Genomic DNA, 27500 nt, shown 5'->3' with positions numbered 1-27500 from the left:
TGGCTGGAGCCTCTCAGCTGAGATTTGGGACTATGGAAAAAAAAAAAAAATTCTGGCAGCAACAGAATAGCAACTTCCTTGAAGTCCTGTTGGTTGGAAACATTGCATCCTTCATTATTGCTGTTGTTGTTGCCTCACCGGGGGCTAGACCTGTTTAACAACAGGGGCAGTCAATAATCAGCAATTGGCTTTTATTTAAGGAAATATACTTTTCGCTGAAGTCTGGTAGGACAAGAAGGAGTTAGTCCTAAGTAACATTGCAGGAGATTATTAGATAACCTCTAACAGCATCCTCTAATTAGAGTTCTTATGATACAATTTCATCCTGTAATTAGTTGAGATTGGCTGCTTCCTTTTGCAGCTTATTAGTGGCAACACAGCTGTAGAAGTGAATCCACTCTCATTTGTCAAACCTTTTTAAGTCTTTTTCTCTTGTCTCTACCTTTTTCCTGCCCTTCTCTTGGGCCTTTGCAGCTAAATCTGGTGTCTAGTGTCACCATGTCGAAGAACATGTTGGAGACATCCCCACAGAGCTTACCTCAAACCCCTACCACACCAACGGCCCCAGTCACCCCGATTACCCAGGGACCCTCAGTAATCACCCCAGCCAGTGTGCCCAATGTGGGAGCCATACGAAGGCGACATTCAGACAAATACAACATTCCCATGTCATCAGGTAGGATATGAATGCTCAGTAGAGCTCTTTTACTTTGGGAGAAGAAAACTGTAGTCGAAGCAACTGTACATGAGCCATTCCAGAGCACATGGAAACTCAAGTCATGATTTATGGAGTGATAATTGTTTTATTCCTGGTAACTGTGGATAGGGGCGATTCCCTGAGCACATCATGATGGATCGTTCTGAACGGTTGTTCAGGAAAGGGAGCTCTCCCCGTTAGAGACCCTGAGAGGTGTGTGGTCAGGATAGCCCAGACGGTCACCTCGAGGTTCGGGGAGGCCCTTGGATCTCCGAGGGAGGACCGGACCGTAGCCAGACAACATGTGAGAGTGACGCTAGGGGAGGAGCCCTAGGAGGACGGACGCGAAGCACCGATGCTTTACGCAAGACACTTGAGGCCTTCCACGACTCAGCCCTTGCCAAGGTGCCACCACAGCTCCTGATGCCCACACTTTGCTTAAGATGCGTACGGGAGGCCAAGTTTGCATGGCACACAAATGTCCCTTCTCTCCCTCTCGTCCCCCCTCCTGCTCCCCCCCCACCCCCGTCCCCTCACCCCCTGCCCAGGGGCATCTGGATAATCACAGTCACACATTGTAGTTATTAACCCAGAGGGCACCCCCCCCCCGGTTTTTTTTGTTGTTGATTTTTTTTTTTTTTTTTTTTACAAAAAGTGAAGTTATTTTCAACATGGGCGCTTGTGAGGATTTCACGTTTCCTTTGTTAGATGGCCACAGATGCCGAGAGAGAGAGATGATCCTGTTGTTCTTCAGGGAGTCCTATACGAGCAAAAGCAAAGATTAGGGCAGGGGGGCAGAAGTCCATGTAAGAACATGCCTAAACCACCCGCTTAAAAGAGGACCTGGCTGTTGGAAAAAATCCTCAGGCCAGCTGGTCGCACAGCTCCTGAAGGACCGCGAACAACTAGGGGACGCTTCATTTGCACTTGACGTCAGAAATGGCCTTTTCCATATAATTCAATTCCACTGTCATGCTTTGTGCTTTCACTAGTCAGTGGCTCTCTCACTGAATCACTTCACCAATACTAGGGGAAAATATGAAAAATCAATTATATGCCTTGTGAATTATTAGCAGAATTAACACCTAGCTTTTATTTTTATAGAGATTGCCCCAAACTACGAATTTTATAAAAATGCAGATGTCAGACCTCCATTTACTTATGCAACTCTCATAAGGCAGGTAAGTCGAAGGAAAATTAACTTTGCCTGATTAAATTAAAATTCATTAATGCTTAAAGTGAGGCTTGGATGAGAAAGTGTCATCCAGCCTAGTTAGTAAACCATTATTTTATGTCACTATGTATCTTGTCTCATTTCAGGCTATCATGGAGTCATCTGACAGGCAGTTAACACTTAATGAAATTTACAGCTGGTTTACACGGACATTTGCTTACTTCAGGCGAAATGCAGCAACTTGGAAGGTAACTACTTTCCCGAGCAGTTTGAAGATGCCTCCCACAGTTCCTTCCAGATAGCACTAGGAACATTTATTTACATGACATAAGCAGATTAGTATCTGCTTCCCCTCTTTTTAACCTGCCTCTTGAATGGAATGAATTCCCTCTCTCAAAATGACAAGTGAAAGAATAATTTTGCCTCTGATATAGTTTTCTAATTTGGTGCAATTAATAGCTGAGGCTTGGCAGAGAAACGAGGGCCTGACACACTAATTACAGTGTGAGCACTCAATCATCAACACCTTTGTTAGTCGCACGATATTACTTTTTCTCTTGCATATTATTGGCTAATTAGTTTGAAAAATGTCTGTTTGGCTTGTGCAACAAATGGAGGCTGTAGGTTTTGTCTTGGTCTGCGCCTTTTGTACACATCATGCCTCATCCTACGGACTGGAGCTGCCACGGGAGTGAGGGCCATGGCCACTCAGCTGGAACTAAAAGAAAGTAAAGTGAATATTATCCTGTCAGAACATAAATGCAGTTTATTTACTTAGACAAAAGGGTTCATCTATATCCCTGTCCAAACAACTTCATTGTCTGGATCCTACAAGGAGCTAAAAAAAATGTTAGTTCTGTGCATCTATTTTTGGAAAAGAGCAACGTCTGGAAAGATAAGGACACTCAGCGCAGACTAAGTGAACTGTTTTATTTTCATTTCAAAAAGCAGTCAGAAACATCAATTAGCCACAAGCCATTTGGTACAAAAGGGGAAAATGTTTGTAGCTGAGAAGAATAGAAGCAGCAAAGCACTCATCAGCATACTAAGAATTTTAGACTGTGAGATATGCTAAAGTGAATTAATTTGGATTTAAAATGCAAATTAATCTGGCAAGCGATTACAGATATATGGGTGTGAGGCTCAGAATGCTTTTAATTTACAAAATGTTTAGATGTTATTAGTTGCTACAGTATGTGGTACTGTAAATGAAGGTAATTGTTTTATTTATGCACAGTGACTTGGTATGTGTTTTATATAAAGAAAATGTCAGCAATAATCTGCACAATATATGTTTGGGAGGTTTTTCAGTAAGTAATATTTATGTTGAAGGTTTACATTTTCTTTTGTTACTCATTAGAGGATGTACTGAATGTTCCGTCATTTGATTTACTGAAAGAAATTTTAAAAGAAATGAAAGGTGATTTAATATCTTAGCTTGGTCTCATCTCCACAGCTCGGGGATCCAGCAAAACTCATTCTGAACAGCTTATTAGTTCTAACTATATCGCATGCATAATAAAACTGCTCATTTGCTCATTAATATTAAAATTATCATATTCAGAGCCATGGGCATTAAGATCAATCAAATCCTTGGATTTCAGGTCAGATGCTAGATCTGCTTATGCTTTTTTTTTTTTTTTTTTTTTTTTTTAAGAATTCTTCTCTTAAAGCAAGCCAGAAGCTTGCCTTTGTGCAAATAGAAAGAAATCTTCATCAAAATTACTTTGTTTTATATTCGTAAAATAAGAATTAGGTTATTTCTGAGCACTTGATAGTTATATGACAGTATACCTTGACAGGAAGAAATATTTGCTTAGATGTATAATTTGATTCATGGAAAATACTCAAGGTAAATTATGTTGTCTAGCGTATATTTATTATAGTTAAAATTTTAGGAATGACTTAATTTGATTTAAAAATGTTAATTTTGAGTAATTACTCTAATACAAAGCTGCCAACAACATCTGTTTGCATAATCATTATGGGAAGAAAATGTACTCTCGGGTTCCACCAATGACTTTCAATTGAGTTTAACATTTACAAAAACTTTATTGGGAATTTAAAAAAAAAAGCCTAAGTGTGTCTTATTGTGCAGGCGGAACATTACACTGTAACTTGCATATGTCATCTAATAATACAGAATAAACAAACTCTGTCATTTCATTATTATAGGGATGAAAAGAATGCCTTTGAGCTTATTTGCATAAAGCTTTGTGCAAAATTAACACTTGTCACTGTAGCCTTTTTAGCATTTTAATACCTCAAGCAGGACTGGTTCCTTTGGACATTTCAACCATCCCTGAGTGCTTGATCAGGGACACAACAGAGCTGACCTAATTGTTCTGGCATTTTCAAAGATACTGTAATTTGTACAGATATTGCAATTTAGACCAGTTCAATGAAAGGGAGGTTTTGACACAGCTATTATTAAAATAGCTTGGAAGGTTCTCTTATCACAAAGTTCAAACTGCAGATTCCAGTAATTTGTAAGTTTGGGGTTTATAATATCATGCCATATTTTGATTTTAGCGCTTAAACATGTTAAGATTTTTCTCCCTGATTAAGGAAGATCGATAATGCAGTCTGTGTGGCTGCCTTATTAAGCAGTACTCTTTTTTGCCGCCTTTTCCCTCCCTTCTGTGTGATTTAGAACGCCGTACGTCATAACCTCAGCCTGCACAAGTGTTTTGTTCGGGTAGAAAACGTTAAAGGGGCGGTGTGGACTGTGGATGAAGTTGAGTACCAGAAGCGAAGGTCACAAAAGATAACAGGGTACGTTTGGGATGCTTCTGGGATCCCTGCATTCCCCAGAAAAAGTGAACACTTTTAAGTTGGGGTGGGGGGTGGGGTGCGGTGGGGAGACAGTCAGCTAACGGCATGCTAAATGTCCCTTGTCAGTGAACCGCTTTTTCAATCTAGCTGTAAACGGTGCACATCAACAGTTATCCATCCGACCCATGTTTTCCATAAAAATCATCGCAGGACTGTTTTGGTTGCTGTGCAACCCATTCAGCATTCTACTTGCATCGAAAAAAAAAATGTGTTTCCTTATGGAACATGTTTCCTGGAGATGGATCCCACCCCGGATTTATACGATACTATCGCCTCTCATAGAACACAAAAGGCTACTTTGAAATCAAGCGGATGTTGCAGGCACTGGTTTTCCTGAAAGTGCCTTTCTGATGAAGAATTTATGAAAAGATGTTATTAAAGAACTAGTGATTTTGTTTCCTAAATACTCTTTGTATTTTCCAGACCAAACTTTATTCCTAGGACCCACCCTGCTTTTTCCGCAACCGCTCCAGCTACGTGTTAGTGTTAGTAAGATGATCAAGATATGATCATCTTGTAGAGTGAGAAAAATCACTGGCTAGGAAGTTTGAAATCACTGTTTTTTTCCAAGACAACAAGACTACCAAACTTAAGCCAGAAATAGAATAGAACACATTTTGTGCCTAATGTATTAACTCCATGTAGCGTTTCCCTCCCCCTCCCACCTCGCCCCCCCTGCATTCTGTGAAGACATAGGCTTTAATGCATTTACCTACTATGGGTCCTTCACTTTTGATTTCTGTAGTCAAGGATGCGCTATTTTCTACATTCAAGAAATAGTTAATCCATTATGTTGTCATTTAATTAACTATGGTAATTTGTTATGTTAATTCGTGGTGTTCTTGAAATTAACTATTAATTATTTCCTGATTGCATCAAATTGGTAATTGTGTTGTATATTTACATTTTTAAAATTTTATATGAATGTTGTTCTTCTTGGAAATAAAACCTTCACATAGCCAGAAACAGGGTTAGGGGATGCTCAAGGTCATGCCCCACTTTGCCTGTACATCTTAGTCTAAAGTTTGTGCCTTCCTGGACCAGGTTGCTATATAATACGTAGAGAGTTACATATTTGAAATCTATCGCCTCATTTCTGTGGCCTTAGATACATTCGCTCTGGCCTAGCAGTGTGGGACAGCAGTCTGGAACCTATCTTTGTAGCTAGGATTTGTGAGATCCACATATTTTCTATTTTGACTTATAGATGGTCTTTATATTTTTTTCTTCCAGAAGCCCAACCTTAGTAAAAAATATACCTACCAGTTTAGGCTATGGAGCAGCTCTCAATGCCAGTTTGCAGGTAATGTCAATAAAGGCACCTTGCCGCTGTCCTTGTGTTTGAATGTTTTGCCTTTTTGTTGTTGTTTTGTTCTGCATGCTTTGTATTTCGATGGGATTATGATTGTTCTTAAGAGTTGGTTTATCATCCAAGTAAGTTGTAGTACCTAGTACTGTAGAAAGCACTGGTTCTAATTCAAGCTACTTTTGATGTGAAGAAGCAAGAAGGACACCCTGTGGCAAAATCTGGAACACTCGGTTTTCCTGCAAATGCTAGATTGATAGAAGCTTTTGCAAATGCATGTGGCTATGCATTAATATTTATCCAGGCTGTCATAAATGATTTCACATCATAGTGTTGGGGAACATGGTGCTTGTGGCAAAAACTTTAAAGTTTAATTATAATATATAATTTTTATGCAGAGGAGGCAAATGTCAGGACTTCTTTATTTTGAGCTAAGTCCTGGTCATTTTTTAAAAGGCAGAGCGACTGCTTCTGTGTTGGGGCTTTTCACTACATGTGAGAATACCGCAGTTCCTTCTGCAAAAGGCTGAAACACGAGGGAAAAAAAAAAGTTTGTTGGCGGAGCTTGTGTTTACACTTTCGCATCACACTTAATTTTCTTGATATCTCCGCCACAAGTTGCCAGCTAGGCATCCTTCCTGTACATTTTCTTTAAACGCTTCTAAGACGTCCACATTGTGATCCGAACCTATTCACAGGAGATAGATCTTTAAAAATATATATGTTTTAAAGGGCATCTCCAAAGTTGCCTTACACCTTCTTCATTTCACTAGGCTGCCTTGGCGGAGAGCAGTTTACCTTTGCTTAGTAACCCGGGACTGATCAATAACGCCTCCAGCGGCCTGCTTCAGGCCGTCCACGAAGACCTCAATGGCTCGCTGGACCACATCGACAGCAACGGGAACAGCAGTCCGGGCTGCTCGCCGCAGCCGCACATGTAAGTGGGCTAGCCGACCGGCTGCGGGAAGGGCCTGGACGCGTGTGCTTCTGACATGCAGGACTCCCCTGAAGGGTCGATGCCATATGAGTACAAAACACTGGTGTTAAGCAGAGTTAAATTGCCCCATGTCCGTGATACTGGAAAGTGTATCAAAATCGGTTTTAATGCATCTTTTAGATTCTCTCCAGTGTCCCATAATTATCGTACCAGCAGCCCTCTACAGATTCTTAGTCCTACTAACATTCTCTTGGGGGTAGAGCAGTGTCTAAGACGAGTCCACATCTTATGGGTCATTATCACAGTTTGGTTTGTATGGTGCAATAAAAATATTCACGATGGAGTAAGTTGTCGTAATTTTTACTACTATTACAGGTCTCTAAACCATTTATGAACTGTAGTCAAGATACTGCCCGTTTTTATAAACCGTAAAATGCAAAGTTTAACTGTTACCCACAGTTTACATAGAAGCTAGTAAAGTGTAACTTTTTGCCTGTCTTATAAATCAGTGTAATTACATATTCAACTTTAATTACTGGTGCGTCTGTATTGGCAAGGTTTATATGTTATATTTTATGCAAGACTACGATTCCTATTAATATTTAGCAGCTAACTATATCATTAATTACTCTAAAATCTTTCCCCTACCATCTTTTTAATGGAGCTGAGAGAGTAGATATATTAAAAATTGATGTATTGTGGATTTCAGAAATGTGTATGACACTTTAAAAAATGCCTGGCCTTGTTCAATAGGCCAAGCATATCAGCTTCTTGTTTACTAAAAAGTATTGACCCTGCTAGAACTTAGAATTCAAGGGGAAAAAATTATAATCTGAATAATGAAGCATATTACACCATCCAGTTATTAGGATGAGTCAACGCTTATGTCCATACTTCCTGGAGTTAAACAGCATATACTTCTAATTTCAAGTTATTGAGGTAAGGATAGTACTTTCTCTCATTTTTATATTTTCTTTCCCGTTTCTACATTAAGGATGTAGTCAAAGACCCGGGTGAGAAATGTGGTCTTTATACGTGCCTATTTCCATTTGACCTTTCCTAGGATATTATTTTTGTTGACTTTTTAAACATCTTATTCTATTTGACATATTAATGTCTTTAAGATCATGCACCTAATTGCTTTATAGCACTTTTACTCTATCACCTTTGCAAAAAACACACTGTGAACATTAATGTGTTTTATCAGGTTCCAAACCATTACTTTTTCAAAATGGAAAAATTTGTCTTTTGGAAGTGTCTTTAGATGTATTAAATAATACAAAAGAAGTAATAAAACTCAAAGTAGAAAGAACATGAATATATGCTCTTGAGAATAGCAGTACTCTAAAACAAGGGAAGTGAGCAATCAGACAAAAGTTTTTATACCTCTGCTTTATCCTATCAGCCAGGCAGTGGGTAGCTTGAGGCCTTTTACTTTTAGCAGTTCTCCTGAGTATGCTGGTGCTCGCTCTCTGTATAAAATGCTAAAACAATAAAACTTTAAAGAGCAAACAAGAGTTAGATCCTGTGTTCCCCCCTTTAAAAAAGACCTATTTCAGAAAAATGAAAGCCATTCATAATGCACGTGTTTAAGCTGCTGGTATAACTCCCCGTGTTGACATGCAGTGTGGAGTGGTGGTTGCGTACCATACAGAGAGGATACGTAAAGGAGTGTTTTCTGAAGTGTTAAGTGTCCAGTGATAAGAATATTTAAAAAATAATAATGATGATTCAATCAAGTCATTTGCTAAACATTTTCTTTTACAACCTGAGATAATAATTGGGCTAAAGGATGGCATTGCCAGGTTCGCTGTATTTTTTCATTTGGCAATGGCTATTTTAGTTCTTCATCATAGTATTAATTGAGTTCCGTTTACTTGTGAAATATCTCAGTGAAAAAAATAGGATGTGTAAAATAATGTGTAAAAAATAAAGATTTAATGCCTGATGTCCTGCCACTATGGGTTTATAAACCTAAAATATTCATGGCCAATGTATCATGTGTTTTCTGCCCCTATGAATTAGTGCATGTGAAAAATATTTACATGTATTTTCCATAGAGGGATATAAGGAAAGCTTCCCTTGGCTTATTGGAAGTAGATTCCAGAAAAGATAAAAATTAGAAGACCAAATGGGGTCTTTTCCTAAATTATATAAATTGTAATCAAAATCTTAATGATCTTGCAGAACATTGTCATTCATTCTTTGAATCTGTTTCTGCTGCTATTAATTTTTTGTATGTTAGACGTCAAATACTACTGATGGCATGTCACTTCAGTATTCTGTATCTTCATCTTTATAGAGTTTTAATATCCTTGTACTTAAAGAATGCTAAGCACTTTATGTACATTATGAGGCAAAGGAAAAATATCGGATTCTCTCACTCCAAAGTTTGGATGCATGTAATTAAATGCACTTCAAAGTATTTTGAAAATTAAACAGAAGTGGAGGAATTGTTAGAGAACACTCAAATTGCACGCTTATGTGCCCTGAAATGAAGCCATGGTCCCTGTTTTCCTGAAGGGGAGCAGTTATACTAATGGAATAGTGAGGGAGAGGCAGAAAGGCCTTCCGCTTCCAGTTTACGGGCTCTTGTGACAGGTGGTAGAGGTTCTCACCCCAGACTTAGCACTTAGTAGCTGAGCAGGATTCATTTCTCTCCTCAGTGTTCTCAACTCAAAATGAGGTAGGTAATAATAATACCTACCTCATAGGAGTCTTTCAAATGAAATGAGTGTATGGAAGATCACACTTCCTCCCCGTGCCTCTCATAGTGCTGTGGACACAGTCACTAGTTATATTACATCTTGTAATATCTCGTTGTTACTCTCTGAAACTAAAAAAACAATATTAAGATTTAGTTCACATTTTAATGCATTTTTAAGGCATATCTTGACCATAAACATATGGTTAGTTTCCTTGGCCATTCCTTTCCTTTTCCTCTCACCCTCCTCTTATAACTCGTGAAGTAAGCTGATCCACAAAAGGAAACAATATAAGTCAGAAATTTATGGTAGGGAGCAGGTTACTCCGAGTCAGCAGGATAAGAGATTTTTTCAGGGGGAAAAAAAAATGTTATCTGAGGTTATAGATAATTAACAATTCAGGTGAATAATACCCACCGAGAACAGTAATGCATGATATATGCCTAGAAGACATTGAGCATTAGGTTTGATAGGAATTCAGAATATAAAAAGAAAAAATAGAATTTAGAATAAATGAAGTGGTGGAAGTAGACTGCTGCGTGTCTTACGTATCAAGCTGTGGTGTTTGAGTGAGTATGAAGCCTGGTAATGTCAGAGCTGTGCTCTAGGAAGAGTGATGTGGACGTGTGCAGATGAAACTCACGGATGGTAGGATATTCTGGAGCTGGGAGATACTGAGAACAGAAGATTAATTCTTGTGGTAGGTAGTACCTGACCTAAGTACTAGACTGGGAGCAGAGAGCAAGGAACCACTGCAAGAAGTGCTCTGGAAAAAAAGACCAGATAAGACAACCCACTGAATGCTGGGGACAAAGAGGAAAATAAGGAAAAGTCATAGCAACTTTGGAAGCTCCCAAGGAGAAATAGAAGTTGCAAGAGAGAACATGGCTCAAGAGGGAAAATTATGTGTTCGGCATTTTACTTGTTGAATCCAAGAACATAAACGTCCTTAGATTAAGGAAACCAAACTTTGTTTGTTTGTTTGTTTGTTTGCCCTTTGTACTCAGTTCCAAAAGGATAAAATCCAAATCCAAATGGTAACATAGTAGAAAACAGAAGTATCCCTGGGATGGGTAGAGAAGATGTTTTGAAGCTTTAGAGGAGTGGAATAGCTATGGGTTAGTGCTTCCTATAAATTATTCTTGGAGAAGAGGAGATACCAAATTATCATCTATTTTCTACAATTGATGCTTCACATTTAATACTTTGTCTCCACTCCCAAGTTTAACTCGTAGAATGCCCTGAATGACAGCTTTTGCCAAACCAGTGCATTCATTTTGCTTTCGCTGTGTACTTGCCTGCCTGCCTTTTCCCTTTTTTTGGCTTTTCATCCTCTTTCCCCCACCTAAATTCTATCTTTCTTTAAGGGCCTGGTCCTATTTTCTTGAGTAACTGTGCTGTCAGGACCCACACTCTGTTCCACACTTCTGGACAGCTTAATGCACAGACTATTGTCCGCAACTAACACAGCCTGCGTGTGAGCACATGTGCATTCATGCCTGCTGCAGGCTCACTTTGCAGAGATGGGGACCCAGCTAAAGGTCAGAAACTATGTTTTAGACGTATTATAGTACAGGAAACCTCTGACACGTTAGAGCATACAAAGTAAGTATTCAGTTACCTTATGATAATGACTATGAAGAATCAAATGGGAGATGAATTTTTTGAAATGATTTGACTTCATGAAGTAATCCCTACAAGAGGAAAATCCAGGATTCTGAAGGAAGGAGGGGGAGAACAAGGGATTTTTAGGAAGAAGAGATAACTAAATATAGTGTTCATCTTAATGTGGGAGCTAAGAGATCTTTCTAAATATTGGTAGAGTGCACTTGTGAAGTTTTATTTTTAATTTTCATTATTTAGTTTATATGTATTTTATAACTCTTCAAATTTATCTGAATAGTAAGTAGCAGGCCCCTTCACCTCATGTGTGATTATCCTCCCAGACCTTGTTAAATTTTATTTATCTTGTTGAAGGTGAATTTAAAAAGAAAAAAAATTACTGAAATTAATGCGTTATTAATCAAATCGAATGTTCAAGGGGTTTTAGCAAAAAGTAGGAAAGGTTAAAGCCCGCTTGAATGATAATAGATTCTACATACTAAGTTTTTTTAAACTTGTTTTGAGTCTTTTCAATCAAATAGATTTTTTTTTAAATCTCTATTTTCTACTGCTGTCAAGAGTCCTAGAGCCATCTTGATCTGAACAAATGGAAAGAGTACTTCCCTTAAGAGTCTGAGCTGTAGGGCACTGTTGGCTCAGTCAGTTAAGTGTCTGACTCTTGATTTCGGCTCAGGTCATAATCTCAGGGTTGTGAGATCGAGCCCTGCATCAGCCTCTCTCTCCCTCTGCCCTCCCCCTTTCCCTTTCTCTCTCTCAAAAAAAAAAAAAAAAAAAAAAAAAAAAAAAAAAAAAAAGCCTGAACTGTGTATCATCACAATTTTAGAATACTTTATCCTTATGTATCTCAGTGCCAATATTCACTACTTATTGACGTCTCCAAGTTCTGCAAAGTATGAGTAAAATTAATTTAGAATCCTATTTTCTATCAATATTTGCCTTTTAAAAAGACTACTTACAGAGGATTGATGCTGCGTTCAAGGGGAAATCATTTGAACTTACTGTCTTCTCCAATGTGTTAGACTTGACTGAAAAGACTAGAAAACATTGAGAGCAGAGCTGGAAGGTGAACTCACTTCTGGTATAATCCGTCCATTTCCTGTCTTCTTCCAAACCTGAAGCAAAAAGAGAAGTTTAATGATCTACCTGCCATATTTAGTTCAACTTGGTTGTTTCTCTCTCTCTCTCTCTTTTTTACTAATCAGTTGTTTCTCCTCACTCTCAATAAGTTGGCTCAGATTTGCCTTTTTTGCTCTTGAAACATGTTTAAATGAGATTCCTATTTTTATATTTTCAAATTTTGTTTCTGGAGATCAAAATGAGTGCTCTCCCTGAACTGGTTTTGTATTGAGGGCTTTACGCACAAAGCCTCCCATTGTCACATCATTCTCCTCTCTGATTATTAGAGTCTCCTCCTGTTGAGTTTTCAGATCATTTCCTACATGTCATCCCTGAATCCTCTTTGCCTCTGTCATTTCAAAGTTCTACTTGCTAATATTCTATATTAGTTGCAGGTGATTATTATATTTTCCCCCTCTTATTAAAGCAAATATTTGAAATGTGAGAGTTAAGGATCCTTTATATAGAATCAGAATGTTAATACGGTTCATATAAGACTAGAAAATAAATTTGTTGTGTCCTTAGAAGCCAAAACTTTAGAGTAAGAGAATCGAAAGCTGAAGCATCACTTGAAAAGAGTACTGTAGTATTATTTCGGGACTGCAGTGGGGGTCACATTAATCTTTTTGATCAACGTGTTGAGCGCATATTCTCTGTGCCCCAGAACTTTCTATACATCACATGTCCCAGTCCTCGTTACAACACCCTTCTCGAGAACTTCAGTTGTATCATTCCAGCAATAAACTTCAGTCTGTCCTGGCAATGATATTTTGCAACCAAAGACAGCTAAGAGGGACCACCAGACTCCCATTTTGTAAAATAATATTGAAAATCTTAATATAAATTGTGAATTGTTCTGAGGCATTATGAAGATTTTCATGTACATAATACTGCCTTTCCTCCTTCTATTCTCTTTGGCTGCCTGAAAATTTAAATTGCTCTTTCTAGGTACATGTAGAATTTGCAGACCCTACACCTTTAGTTGGTGATATTTTATATAAAATCCCTACAGACCTTAGATCTCTCTGTGGACAAAAGCATTTAAAATTGGAGTGGCTCTGTATTTCCGAGGCGAGCGGTTGAAAGTGACAGACAACTTGAGCAAGTAGAGTGCTGCCTTTCATTGTTTTCATGCCTTTTAAACCCACACTGTTTGCTGATATTTTGCATCATTAAGAGGCATTATGAAGCCCTAAACATAAAAGCTTTTTTACCCTTGCTTTACAGAGCTGTTTTGCAGATTTTCTAATTCACAACTTTTTAGTCACCTTTATTTTATTTTATTTTTTTAGTCCTAACATTTCTGGGTCTCATAATTTTCATTCTGGTTTAATTCCATTTTTATTTAATCTCTGAACTTTTCATTAACTTTGCTAGTTAGCTTTGAGATCTCTTTCCAAAGTGATTGTACAGAACTTATGATTATGCCAGCTCTTTATCATCTCATCTTTTTTTTTTTTTTTTTAAGTGCTACAAGTGTGGCTCAGTGGCTGCTGTTCTTTTTTACATTATTCCGGTCCCCATATGTGGCACTTACAACTCATTCTAGTTCCTCTTAATAAAAAGATCCTCCCAGAGGTACAGTGCCTTCAGCTAAAAGGTGTTGTATCCCTACCGTGCCAATTGTGGAAATTTGTGGGTTCCTATAGGGTTTTGAAGGATTTTTATAGAACTATATAGATGATATCTGACATCCATGGTATGAATCCCCACCATTTAGGCAAAGTGTGTCAGAAAACTTTTAGCTGACGGTATTGTAGCTTACTGCTTCTGTTTCATATCTAAAGAAGATACTTTGTTAGAAGGTACATCTTCATTTGCACTAACACTGGTTGAGCCTTAGAAATTTCCTTTCTCTAAGGGTCAAAATGTCATTGACTGAATTGTTAAAAAGTGAATATTGCTATTCAGTATTAATTTCTTCCTACTTCTACTACCAGGGAAAACAGAAGATTTTTACATACCCATATGGTATTTTAACATCAGCTTTTGACATAGGGCTTGGGGAGTCGACATATATTTGGTGACTATAGGCGTTTTACGACTAAAAAAGATTTATTATGTAAAGTCAACTATAATTTCAGAATATTACTTAATGGGAAATTACTCTCCATGAACAATTACATTTTCATATATGTTAAAATTGTATGTATTTTAACTACTTGGACAGAATTTAAAATCGATCATTAACATAAGTACCACAATATGCTTGAATACTTTGGCACCACAGAATGCAGTTTAAAACTTTATCTCACGATTTCTACGTTCCATAAGCAGTTTTCATCATTACGGCAGAATTTATGAATTTGTTTAAGCAACAGATGACCAGAGAGTTTCATATAGCTAGTGGAAATGAGCGTTCTTTAGTTGATTCAACATCATCATCAAAACATTTAAAAGTCAGGAACAAAAGTATTCATTGGTCACACAGTGTTACCTGACTATAGAAAAATTTACATTCACAACGTGAAATCTAAGATCCTTTTGTTAATTAGCAGGTCAAAAAAAAGGACAAAACATACTAGATTTAGAATAAGAGGTAAATATTGGTTTTACTCCCAATTTCAATCTCTTGCTTAGAACTAACAGAGCATAACTTAGCATAGTTCAGGAGAAAACTGCACATTGAGTCCATCCTACAATTTAATTTGAGCAAAGGAATAGTTTCAGCAGAGCAGCCAGTCTCACAGATTAGAGGGACCTAATGACATGAACCATATATATGTAATCCTGGTGGAGAGCAAGCTCTGCGAAGATATCCAGGAGAGAGCTTCATCAAGCGCTAGCAGTGGGTGGGCAGTGTCTCATCAGGACTTTCAGCAAAGGGAAACAGACAGCAGTCCAGGAAAATGGGTGAGCCGCATCCGGAAGAGCTAGCCACAGCCATAGGGCCCAGTTACAAGGACTTTGAGGGCGAGGTCTTCAAGGACCCGAACCCAAGTTATCAAAGAAGGAATTAGAACGGAACAGGGACATACATTTTGTGTACTCTACATCCATCCTGACGTTTTTGGCTGAAACTTAGTCCAAGAAACAAGGAAAAAACACAAATCTTGGATGAATGGTTTAAAGGAGGTCTGGAGCAGCCCAAAGCTGACTTATGGCTGAGTGTCAAGCTGTAAATTAGACTGTCTTTTGTTTCACTGGCCAACAGATTAGAAATGTAAGGATCTTTAGATCCATAGCCTAATGTTTGTGGAAAGCTTCCATTTATGAGACACAAAATGGAATACTACCAACCGTATCTCAATAGGCAACCAGTGTGATTCTGACATTGGGCAAAATCTTTTTGTACTCATCAAGATCAAAGTAATTACATCCATATTTTCATTTTTATTGCAGTTGTTTGGATCACACCTATTACTTTTATAAATCAAACAGAATGATAAATCATAATGTATTTTGTTGTTATGTTTTTTTAAGAGCACTGCAGCAAAACTATCTGAAATCATTTGGGAGTGAGCCTTCAAATCATGTAAAATCCAGTTTCTTTAAACAATGTTGCATAAATTTGAATAAATTTCAATATACTGCTGAAGGTAAGGGCAGGGAATCTTAGAGAAATTTTGATATACATATATATGCATGCAATTTATAAAATTATGTTTTATTAACCTTAATCCACCTTTTTGTTATATTTCTTAGAACTTCTATTGACTTTAAATAGAACTTTGGAACTCCATCTCAGGGTCAGACCCATTGGGATGTAGGATAGAATTATAAACTGCATCCTTAAGACTGGCAATGTATCTTAGAAGAGAAACTTTTATTATAATCATCTGGAAATGATATTCCTGTGCAATCAAAAACTAAATGGCTGTGGTTTTTTTAGGTGACAGATTAGGGGAGATATAAGATTTATTAAAGATACTAGGATTAAAGTTGTATTCCAACCTTAAGATGAAAAATTAAAATCTATTTGTCTGTTTATCTTTAGCCAAGGCAAAAAAGTATAGGAAATTGAGCAGGGCATTTTCTAATTATGTTCCGAGTAAAATAAATAATACAAGGTACATGTGGAATGAGGAATCATTTGCTCATTCCAATTTTTCTATCCCTCTTAAGGGTTATACATTTCTGGAAGGAGGAATATTTTTCTTTTCATCAGGAGATAAGCAGAATTTTTATCTGTTGAAATTGGGTAGTTCTGGAGTAGTGGTTCTGAGTACTGTTCTAATGGCAGCTATGTGTAGACTTGTTCAAATCAAAATAAAGATAATTCAGTCAACAGTAAAATCTTTGTGATAAATGTTATTTTAATTTACAAAAGAGAAAATCTTGGAAAATAATAAACTGGAGAAAAATTGAGCCATAGTAGTAAAGATCTGTTTTATGATTTAATTAGTTAACAGTGAATTTACCATGTCTAGTAGCTTTAATTATATGGACTTCTTATTGACTTTTGTAAATAAGAGAATTAAATATTTCTCTAATGTGTGCTTAATTTAAAATATAAAATCACTATTTTAGTGGAAGGAGTGAACATTATCATTTCAAAAGGATAAAATCTTAAGTAAAATTAAATAAATAATTTCTTAATGACAAGTAAGTAACTTTGTGATTTAATTACTCACATTAGCCTAAGATCATCTATCGCTTGAAAAAGTACTAAGAAAATATTCTCTTTTAAAAACAAACTTTTCCTTTTATAACTTTAGTTTTATTTATTAGCTTATTTCTTTGATATGTTAAACTAAAATACTTCCTACCCCAAATATCACAAGTGTTTAAGAAACATGAATTGTTTCTCATTTTATTTTTTTATTTTTATTTATTTTTATTTTTTTTTTGTTTCTCATTTTAACATGACTTTATACAAATGGATATAACTAAACTTGTAATTTTTATAAAGCTACCCTTAAATTCCAAATATAATTATATCATTTCCTTGTATATGTACTAGAAGGAAATGAGTAAAATTGAATTTCCCTAATCTCCATTTTTCAAATGCTTTCTAAATGAACATCAATTATTTCACCAGTTTTCCTGTAAAACTTCTTTGGGGGAAAAAAATCCTGACTTTTTAAAAATTATTTTTTGATGTGATTGTATTTACTAAGATATCAGTTAATAGTGAGTTAGCTACTCAAAAATAACAGACAAAACCAAAAATCAGGTCTCATGAAACTACATCTTTCCATCTTAATAAAGGATTCAGTGTTTATGTTTTGGGATTCATTTTACATCTACAAAACAAGGATATTTATGTAGTAAGCATGAGGGCTGTGCCATTAGCAAATACAAACTAATTGAATCAAATTTTATTCAAACACACATAAAATTGATAAAATGCTAATCATATACTTTGACTTTTTATAATGCTTACATACTAGTGGTTATCATTATTCATGCAACAGTTCTGTGCCAAGAACTGAATAGACACAGTAGATAGCTACAAGGAAATTCCATCTTATCCAGATACTACCTTTTAATTCGAAAAATATTGATGTTTTTTGTGAAACAGTCAAAACCTATACAAATCAATAGACAGCATTAGCCTATAGCAATAATCTGTGTGCTCTGATATTTCTTAATGTCATTAATCAACAATTAGGACATGATGATAAGAAATAAAGGATTTATTTGTATGACTATAAATATTTTCTGTTGGAGTTAGCCAATGTATCCCATGTAAGTTAAAGATATCCAAACTAAATTAAGTAGAAGTAAAACATGGTTTAAGGACTACACATATTTCTGGGGTAGCCCCGGTGGCACAGTGGTTTAGTGCCACCTTCAGCCCAGGGCGTGATCCTGGAGACCCGGGATCGAGTCCCACGTCGGGCTCCCTGCATGGAGCCTGCTTCTCCCTCTGCCTGTGTCTCTGCCTCTCTCTCTTTCTGTGTCTCTATGAATAAATAAATAAAATCTTAAAAAAAAAAGGACTACACATATTTCAGTATGTGTGGTATCTTTCTCAAAGTAACTGAATATATAAGTTTATTTCACTAGATAGTGATTGCTATATTGGGCCAAATAAAATCAATTTCCATAGTAAAATTGAAGCATTAGGGCCTTAATATCTGAGGATAGGTTTTTGACTATTACCCTGGGAGTTACATTTTTTGTAGTAATGACCCATAGTTACTGATAGAATGTTTTATCCTTCTGGTGTGCTAGGGCAGGGGGAAAGATTGAAAATATTCTTAGAGGGGTTTTATAAGATGTATTATACCTCTTTGTAAAAAATGTTTATTACTCTTTTAGGAGGTATGCTTTATGAAATATATTACAGTTTTTCTGAAATAACTGGGATTACCCAAAGAAGAGATACAAGGGGATCTTCTATAATGAGTAAAACACAAAAAAACAACTTTAATCTATTCTTACGTTTAGTTTTGACTTGTAAATGTTTGATAAAATTAACTTTACATTTCCCGATATTGCCTGTCTTGTAGACATGAGCCATTAATTGTAGATTTTTTTCACAGCTTTGTTGACATCTGTAGCATTTAAGATTTAAGATTTTATCATTAGCTTCATGGTGTTGGTAAATATTGAATTTCTGAAAGGCTCGATCAAATTTACATTATGCCACTGAGTTTCTCATAAATAATGACACTATATAAATATTTTAATTATTACATCTGATAATATCTAAATAAGGACACACCGTTGATTCTGTAGTCTAACATCCATTTACTTAAATACATTTTGAATGTCTCAGTGTAAGAGAACTTTGTTCACTTTCTTATTCTAAAAAGAAAACAAAAACCAGAAACACTTCATCGGACCTTTTACTTGAGTAAGGAGCAAATGAAGACAATTTACATTCCTCTAGGGAATATACTGTGTGACCACAATCTAAAAAGATAAACTTCCCCATTATAATTTGACTCTTTGCTTTAGGGTATAGGCAAACATTAACATTTCTTCTGCCTTTCATTGGTGCCTTGGGTCCTTACAAATTTCACAACTAAAGGAGCGACACATTTCTTTAGGCAATGAATCAGTCTGTCAATGTGGTTAGTCCTCTGTTTGTGTTTTTGGTGTATACCATTTACTGAGTGTGGGCGGTAAAACCAAAAGATTGAACTAGAGCATAAAAATCAATTACTACTTGGCATTTCCTTCTACTAGAGCCTTGGCTGGTTGAACAGAACAGCGGTGAGCTGCATTCATTCGAATTGAATAAACATTTAATGAGCAACTATTGGGTGCATCACACTGTGCTGAAAGTGGGCAGAGGGTCCACTAAATCCACAAAGATGTAAAACTCTAATAGTGGGATGGATGTGCACATAGATAGTGAGAGAGACCAAGTAAAGGAATATAGGGCCTTACAACCAAACTATAAATTTAAAGACTTAAGTGTAGCCACACAGAGAATCAGAAAAGGCTTTGTGAGGGTTGTAGCTTGGGGTTAGGCTTAACATGAAGTAGATTTGTAGGGTGAACTTTATGAAATTATTGCTATTTGACATGTTTGGCTTGCAAAAATAGTAATCAAATTTTTCAGCGTAATATTAAGCAGAGATGAGGAAAGAAAGGACAGGTGGAAAGGATTTAAGGATTATGAGCAGAGGTGACTAAGATACAAAGCATGGGTCTGGTTCAGAGAACAAGTGAGAATTCCTCTGCCTTGCTATGGGCAGCCTGCCCAGAGAGGTGTACCTGCGGGATGACAGGGCTTGGGAGCCCTCTCTTAGAGTTCATCAGTATCTGAGTTGATGGTAAGGTAGGGACATTTTTAAAATTCACCATTTGGAGATTCTTAGTAAGCCCCTCACAGATATGTGTTACCTACTTTTAAAAAGGCTTACCTCTCTTCTTTTTTGTTACTCATCTCTGGAAATAACTAGATTTTTTGGACTCGAGAAGGTAGTCACACTTTATGTCCTTTTCCTTGGATATTCAGTTTTAAAAAAGATTTTTTTTCCTTTTTTTATTTAAATTCCAGTTAATTAGCAAACAGTATGATATTAGTTTCAGTTGTAAAATTAGTGATTCAGCACTTCCATAAAACACCTGGTGCTCATCACAAGTGCTCGCCTTAATCCCCATCACCTGCTTAACCCATCTGCCCACCAATCTCTCTCTCTCTCTCTCTCTCTCTCTCTCTCTCTCTCTGGTTTCCCCATGCTCATTTGTTTTTTGTGTTTTTTTTTTTTAATTCTATATGAGTGAAATCATATGGTATTTGTCTTTCTCTGACTGACTGACTTCGTTTAGTTTCATACTCTCTAGTTTCATCCATCTCATTGCAAATGGCAAGACTTCATCCTTTCTTACATGCGAGTAGTATTCCATTGCACGTGTTGTCTATCATTCCTCAGTTGATCAACACTTAGGCTGTTTCTATAATTTGGCTATTGTACATAAGGCTGCTATAAACGTCAGGGCGTGTGTGTATCCCTTTGAATTAGTATTTTTGTATTCTTTGGGTAAATACCTAGTAGTGCAATTGCTGGATCTTAGGATAGTTCTATTTTTAAGTTTTTGAGGAACCCCCATACTGTTTTCCAGAGTGGCTGTCCCAGTTTGCATTCCCACCAACGGTATAAGATGGGTCCCCCTTTCTCCACAACCTCAGCAAAGCCAGTTTTCTTGTGTTGTTGATTTTAGCCATTCTGAAAAATGTGAGGTTATATCTCATTGTAGTTTTGAGTTGTATTTTTTTGACGATGAGTGATATTGAACATCTTTTCTTGTGCCTGTTGGCCATCTGGATGTCATCTTTGGAAAAATGTCTATTCATGCCTTCTATTCATTTTTAATTGTAATATTCATTTTTGGGGTGTTGAATCTGATAAGTTCTTTATAGATGTTGGATACTAACCCTTTATCAGATTTGTCATTTGCAAATATCTTCTCCCATTCCATAGGTTGTTCTTAGTTTTATTGTTTCCTTCGCTGTGCAGAAGGCTTTTATTTTGATGAAGCCTTTAAAATGACATAAAAACACAGACTAAAGATTAAAAATAAACCAGATTTCTAAGTGCGAAATATCAACAGCCTTTATGAGTTTTTGTGGTCACTGCTGCTACCGGCATCTCAATCACAAAGAGGATGATAAGGTTTCATTTTCAATATCTTCCGGTCTTTCTAATATCCAAGTTTTCTGGGATCAACTTCTCCTCAATTAAAATGACAAAGATTCATCAAAATTGCATGTGAGTTACATCAAGTCGTCATCTCTTTTAACTTTTAGAATTTTTGACATAGATTTACAACCTTCCAGCTCCACGGTAGAGTTTATGAGGGAACCATTTCACATATGTATTTAGATTTAGGAGCAATGGATACAAGGTCTTTTTACTCCATGGCCTACAACCTAAATTCTTTACTTACCCTCCACTGTTTCTAACCCCTCCACTTTACTCCTCACCATCATTATCTTATTACACTGGTTTAGTGACCTCCTAACTGGTAACCCTACGTCCAGTGTCCTACACAAAGTCTAGGCTTTGCAAGTTAGTCCTCCAAAAACTCTTCTGTCTTTTCACTGCCGGGCTCAGAAACCATCAATAGCCCTTCAGCTGGCAGGGAATAAATTTTAAACTCCATAAAATGCAACTCAAGGGCCCTTCACCATCTGACCTTGTTCTGCTTTCTAACATATTTCTTTATTACCAACCCTCCTTTCTCCATGGCCTCTGCACACTCTCAGGGTTCCCACAACACATTTAAGATTATCCATTTTCCCCATTTCCACTCAGAAGGCTCTTTGCCTTGTCTCTGCATTATGAACATTTTCACATATTTCAAAGCCTACCTGAAGTGACACCTGCCTCCTTCATAAAGCACTCACTGATCGCATTGCTGGGATTTACCTCCTCTCTTTCCTAACACTTTGTCAATTGTGATATCATATTCTGCCTGGGATCAGCGTTTCTTGTGTATATGTCCTGCCTCCTCTGTGACACTGGAAACTCCATGAAAACCATTGTCCACATCAGCCCCTAGCTCAGTGGTGGGCACATCACGTCTATTGAACTGATCTCTTTTCACTTATAACAGGAAGTAACTTTTATCCTTGTAGAAGTTCTTCCATTTCATTTACCGGCTTTGTAACTCTCTGTTCAGGGAGTAACAACAGACTTTCCATCTCTCCACTGCTAAATACTTTCCCTCCGATTATCTAAAGAATTTCCAAATAGCATTCTAATTCTCCCAAGTGTAAATTACACTAAATTAGGAAGTGGGTATGCCTTCTTTAAGCAAGAAATGGAAGTCACTGCTTTTTCTGTAGTAAATAGGAAGTGGTAGATGTAGCGTAGCTGAATTAGAGTTCTTCTATTTTGTGGAAAGAAGAGTTTTTAAACCATTCACAATGAATTTGTACATTCTAGTTTGAAAGAATATCCACTATTGGGACACCCAGGTGGTTCAGTGGTTGAGCACCTGCCTTCAGCCCAGGGCGTGATCCTGGGGTCCGGGGATCGAGTCCCACATCGGGTTCCCAGCAGGGAGCCTGCTTCTCCCTCTGCCTGTGTCTCTGCCCCTCTCTCTGTGTCTCTCATGAATAAATAAACTCTTAAAAAAAAAAAAAAAGGAAAGAAAGAATATCCATCCTCTATTTACCAAGTGGATCATTTGCTTTAAAATAAAAGATGAACTTGCTTCCAAATCCACTTAAAGAAATGCAACATATTTATCAGGTTAAGGACCGTTACAGTTTACCTTCTGTTAGGTGCCCAATAAATAAATGAATGGCTAGAAAACCATCCAATCCAGACTTTGTAGACTCCGTCCTTAAAGATACGTTAAAAATAAGTCTCTTTGCTATCCTTTATTCAAGATCTCATGAGTAAGACAATAACAAATCAGTGACTCCACTAATTTTGCTTTTCTTTCTTTATGTCCTTAAGTTTAAAAACATAAAGCTAAATCTTTTATGTTCCAAATGTATATCATCTTTTTTATTCCTGGAAACAACTGATTTTCTTTGAAGTAGCTTCTCCTTTACTTATTACTAAGGACTCTATTAAGATGGGCAGTTTAATCTGTAAGACACCTCAAGTCATCACTGGAGGAAGCAGTGCATAAATTTCAAATCAGTTGGGGCGGGAATGGCATGACGAATATCCAAACCACCTTCAAACCCAGGAAGAGTTATCACCAAGATAGGCAAAGATTTCTCTCTTTGGTCCATCTGAACTTTCTCTTACTTTATTACCTTAAAATAATTCCATTAAGAGTATACTTGCTTTGGGATTCTTCTTCGAGGCAAATAATCTCTCCCAGCTATTAAGTCCTCCCATCTCACTTCATTGTTCCTTCTCTTAGTACACTTATGATGGGCCATCTTGTAGTTATTTGAGTACATATTTCTTCCACATCTGACTTTAAGTTCTTTCATAGATATTTAATGCCCCCACAATGCCTTACCTATAGAAGGTATTCAATAAACTTTTGCTAAGTTAATTATTGGCATTAAGAGATAATAGTTACGTTATTGGCTCTTCCTGTCAAAGCAAGATTGAGGCTCTTTACATCATTACAGACATGATGGCTTAATCATGAAGGAATTTTTGGCAGAAATTTTTTTTTCCTAACAGATCTACAAATATTGCTGTATCTCTGAAAAGTTCCACTTTTTAGTCAACTTTGAGTTAATTTATTTAAGGTTCCTCCAGCTCAACATGTATTATCAGACTTCCTAAGCCCTAATATGCACAGCAAATGTGATGCAGGCTGGACCATTCAATGCATGCATGTTAATGATTTCACTGACAAAATAATGATGAAGCCTGAGGTGGATGACAGAGGAGAATGCGTGTAGGAGCTCTGTGTATAGAGCTTTTCAATGACGGCCCTTCTACTTTGAAATTGGCTTTTGTCTGTTGATCTAAAAATGATCCGAGATTTGGGGTGCCTGGGTGGTCTAGTCAATTAAGCATTGGACTCTTGATTTCAGCTCAGATGGTGATCTCAGCGTCAGGCTACTGAGCCCTGTATCAGGCTCTGCACTCAGCGTGGAGACTGTCCCTTTCCCTCTGCTCCACACCTGGCTTGTGCACTCTCTTTCTCTCTCAAATAAATAAATAAAATCTTTAAAAAATACCAAAAAAAAGAAATAAAAATCATCTGAGATGTAACATCTGAGAGCTTTTGGGCTTAGTGGTTTAGTGTTCAGGAAATTATTAGTAAATAATTCTTGGTAATAATTATAGGAATTTGTGGTGGTATTTTGTTCCCTGGATTTTATTACCTTAAATGTACTTTTAAGGAAGGGCAGCTGTTATTAGGGTTACTTTAATAACCTTAATGCTGGCATCTGATATGTGGGGCACATATATCAATCTTGTATGACGTTTCTGATACAGTAATAAAAATCTCACTTTGGGAGAGGACTAAAATATTTTTAGAGCTAATTAAGCTTTAAGCTCATATAGTGCTCAAAAAATAATTCATGTATCTATACTATATCTTCTCCCAAAAAGTATTTAAGGTTGTAATTATATCATGACAGTATCTAATATTTATTGATCACTTATGACTCAGGCAGTGTTCCAACGGGTTTACATATTTAAAAAATCATTTCATCCTCATAACAATTATATAAAATAGGTACTTTCCTATTCCTCCTTTATGATAAAGGAAAGGAGGTCCAGAGACGTTGTTAAGTAACTTCCCTAAGGTCAACGTAGCTAGGAAGTAAGGGAGCTAGGATTCAAACCCCAAATATTTGATCCTCAAAGCCCACTATATTATTAACCACTTAGCCACTACTGCATGAACAAAGGTTGTAAATGAGGTGCCTAAACTATTTAGTATTACGTTATACTCTATGTATAAGTTAATCAAACTACTAAATACATAATTTTGTTATATTAATACACCCTGATAATTAAAAACAGTAAAATAATTTCATTGGAGAAGGGGATACAGAAGGAAGAATTGGTGAGCGCTGAACAGAGAGGGTTTTTATTTAAAAAGGATACTTTATTTTATCCAAATTGTCAGAAACGTTCCTCTGGTGGAGGGGAACATTTTCCCTAGAAGAATTAATTATCCTTAGTGATGTTAACACATGAGGTACCTTAAGGAAATGAACATTACAGAAATACCCACTTTTTTTTTTTACAGAAATAAATTAAATGAGCCTCATATCTGTAATGGGTGCAAGCAGGGAAAGATATTGCTAATGGCCACAGGAAAGACTAATGTCCCATTTGTCCTGCAACCCACCGAAGGCACATGGTTTCCTTGTGTTCAATCTCCCTTCAATTGCCATATTACAAAACAAGTGTTAGCATGGAGCGCTTTGAGATCTAAAAATGAGACACTTCCTATGAATAGGGATAATCATGATAGAATTGTATTTTTACTGAAAAGGACTTCATCCATTTATGGAGATCCTATAACTTTCAAGCAATTTTATTCTCAGAGATACTCAACCTCCCTTGTTGCTTTTTCTTTCTTTCTTTCTTAGGTATTACATTGGTTGCAATCAATATTTTAAAAATTGAGTATTAATAATTATTGGCTTTGGCTTTAGTTTTTTTAGTAAGTTAGCAGCCTAATACAGTAACCTTAAGGGAAAATTTTATTCACATCTTTCCCAGGTTTCATATCTTGTTGATGAACTAATTCTGGATGGAAAAGATTCCAAGAATACTTAATTTCAGAAAGAAATTCTCTCTCTCTCTCTCTCTCTCTCTCTCTCTTTAGTAGGCTCCACACCCAATGTGGGGCTTGACCTCATGACCCTGAGATCGAGAGTTGCATGCTCCATGGACTGAGCCAGCCAGGCATCCCAAAATGTTCTCTTTTAGAATTAGTGCAAGTGAAACTCTTGGTGACTCGATGGCACATCATTTATTCGATCAACACGTCTTTACTAGGTGTTTGCTCTATGTATAGCTCTGCTGATCTGCGAAGGTCAGAGCCTCGTTGGTAAGACTAGGTGCAGCCACCGCTCAAAGGAACCATAGTGCACCTGATTAAGGCAACGTGGGATAGCTGGAATAACAAGGTTCTAAGAAACATTCCAGAAGCCAGCATGTGTACTCATCCTGGCTCTACCTGTACTTACTTGGAAAGTCACTTGGAAAGTGACTTCTTTCCTAATCTGGGCAATAGGAGCATTGAATAAAATTATGTTTGATATAGTCCTAGGATTGGGACGCCTGGGTGGCTCAGCAGTTGAGCGCCTGCCTTCAGCCCAGGACGTGATCCCAGGGTCCTGGGATCGAGTCCCACATCGGGCTCCCCACATGGAGCCTGCTTCTCCCTCTGCCTATGTCTCTGCCTCTCTCTCTGTGTCTCTCATAAATAGATATAGTCCTAGGATTCAAAGATTTTGTAGTTTTGAGCACCAGAATGATTAACCAAAAAAAGATGTTTAGGAGGGGCAAAGTGGGAGAGCAGTGCAAACTGGACAGGTCAAGCAAAGTCTTTAGAAGTATATAAAAGGTGGTCCTTGCACAGTAGACAGGTTGTGCGTGGGTAAAACACAGAGCCGGGAGGAAGTTCAGATTCTGTGTACACAGAGAGGTTTGAGGACGGCACCTGGACCAATAAGCATGTAAAGTGACTTGGAGTAGGAAGTAAACCTGATATTTTAAGGATGATATCTGGCGTCTGGAAGAGAGGTTATTATTCAGAAATGCTGTTGCTCATAGGTCCGTTGAGTCCTACCTATTGAGAATGACAGAGCTTTTGGCTTAATCTTGTCTCATCCTCTGTCTCAGGTCACACAGATTTGTGTACAAGGCAGTGACATAATGAAATAAATACCCCTTGCATATTAAAATTCTTCAAAAAATTCCACAGAACATACTTTTGTTGCTATCCTTTTTCAAAAATTACCTCCATGTGTTTGTTTGTGTCTTAAAAATACCTCTTGTTTGCTGTTGCTCTTTATCCAGAACTCAAGACTTTCGCACAGTTTCTTTATTCCATTAAAATCCAACCCAAAAAAGTAAACCCAAAGGAATTGGATTCTCATGAGATGGCAACACTGCAACTGAGGAGCCAGTGAGCGTGGCGCAGGGAATTAGGGAACAGAATCAGAGTAGGGAGACCACTTAGCTCCTCTCAAAGCCTTGATCCTTAAGGCACACTAACCATAAGAGGTCACATCTGTAACTAAAATACAGGATGCCCAAAATAATATTAATCGACTTGAGGATAATCCCATAGAACAGTGCCAGATATCT

The 27500-nt window shown here is 37.1% G+C and overlaps 1 protein-coding gene and 1 long non-coding RNA gene across 37 annotated transcripts in view; one reads left to right on the top strand and one right to left on the bottom strand.

The window, feature by feature from the left end:
• Positions 1–22233, bottom strand: part of LOC144288538 (uncharacterized) — a 45637-nt gene extending 23404 nt beyond the window's left edge. The window contains exons 1-8 of one of the 12 annotated variants that reach the window (XR_013356420.1): positions 22109–22198; positions 21173–21276; positions 12277–12389; positions 11276–11371; positions 9657–9785; positions 8336–8447; positions 1541–1723; positions 1289–1457 (exon numbers count right to left, since the gene is read on the bottom strand). This is a non-coding gene — a long non-coding RNA (uncharacterized LOC144288538). The other 11 variants (XR_013356422.1, XR_013356418.1, XR_013356414.1 and 8 more) reach the window with 11 other exon arrangements.
• The window catches only part of FOXP2 (forkhead box P2), a 555034-nt gene that overhangs the window by 518579 nt on the left and 8955 nt on the right, over positions 1–27500 (top strand). For all 25 annotated transcript variants that reach the window (XM_077856082.1, XM_077856075.1, XM_077856072.1 and 22 more), the window contains 6 exons: positions 475–676; positions 1802–1878; positions 2018–2119; positions 4525–4646; positions 5940–6009; positions 6786–6949. In XM_077856082.1, the coding sequence (XP_077712208.1) occupies positions 475–676; positions 1802–1878; positions 2018–2119; positions 4525–4646; positions 5940–6009; positions 6786–6949 (737 nt within the window). The remainder of the gene's footprint in view (positions 1–474; positions 677–1801; positions 1879–2017; positions 2120–4524; positions 4647–5939; positions 6010–6785; positions 6950–27500) is intronic.

Source organism: Canis aureus, chromosome 18 (genome assembly GCF_053574225.1).
Source record: "Canis aureus isolate CA01 chromosome 18, VMU_Caureus_v.1.0, whole genome shotgun sequence".
Classification (NCBI taxonomy): Eukaryota; Metazoa; Chordata; class Mammalia; order Carnivora; family Canidae; genus Canis; species Canis aureus.
Note: the sequence above shows the minus strand (reverse complement) of the source record. Positions and strands in the feature narration are given on the sequence as shown.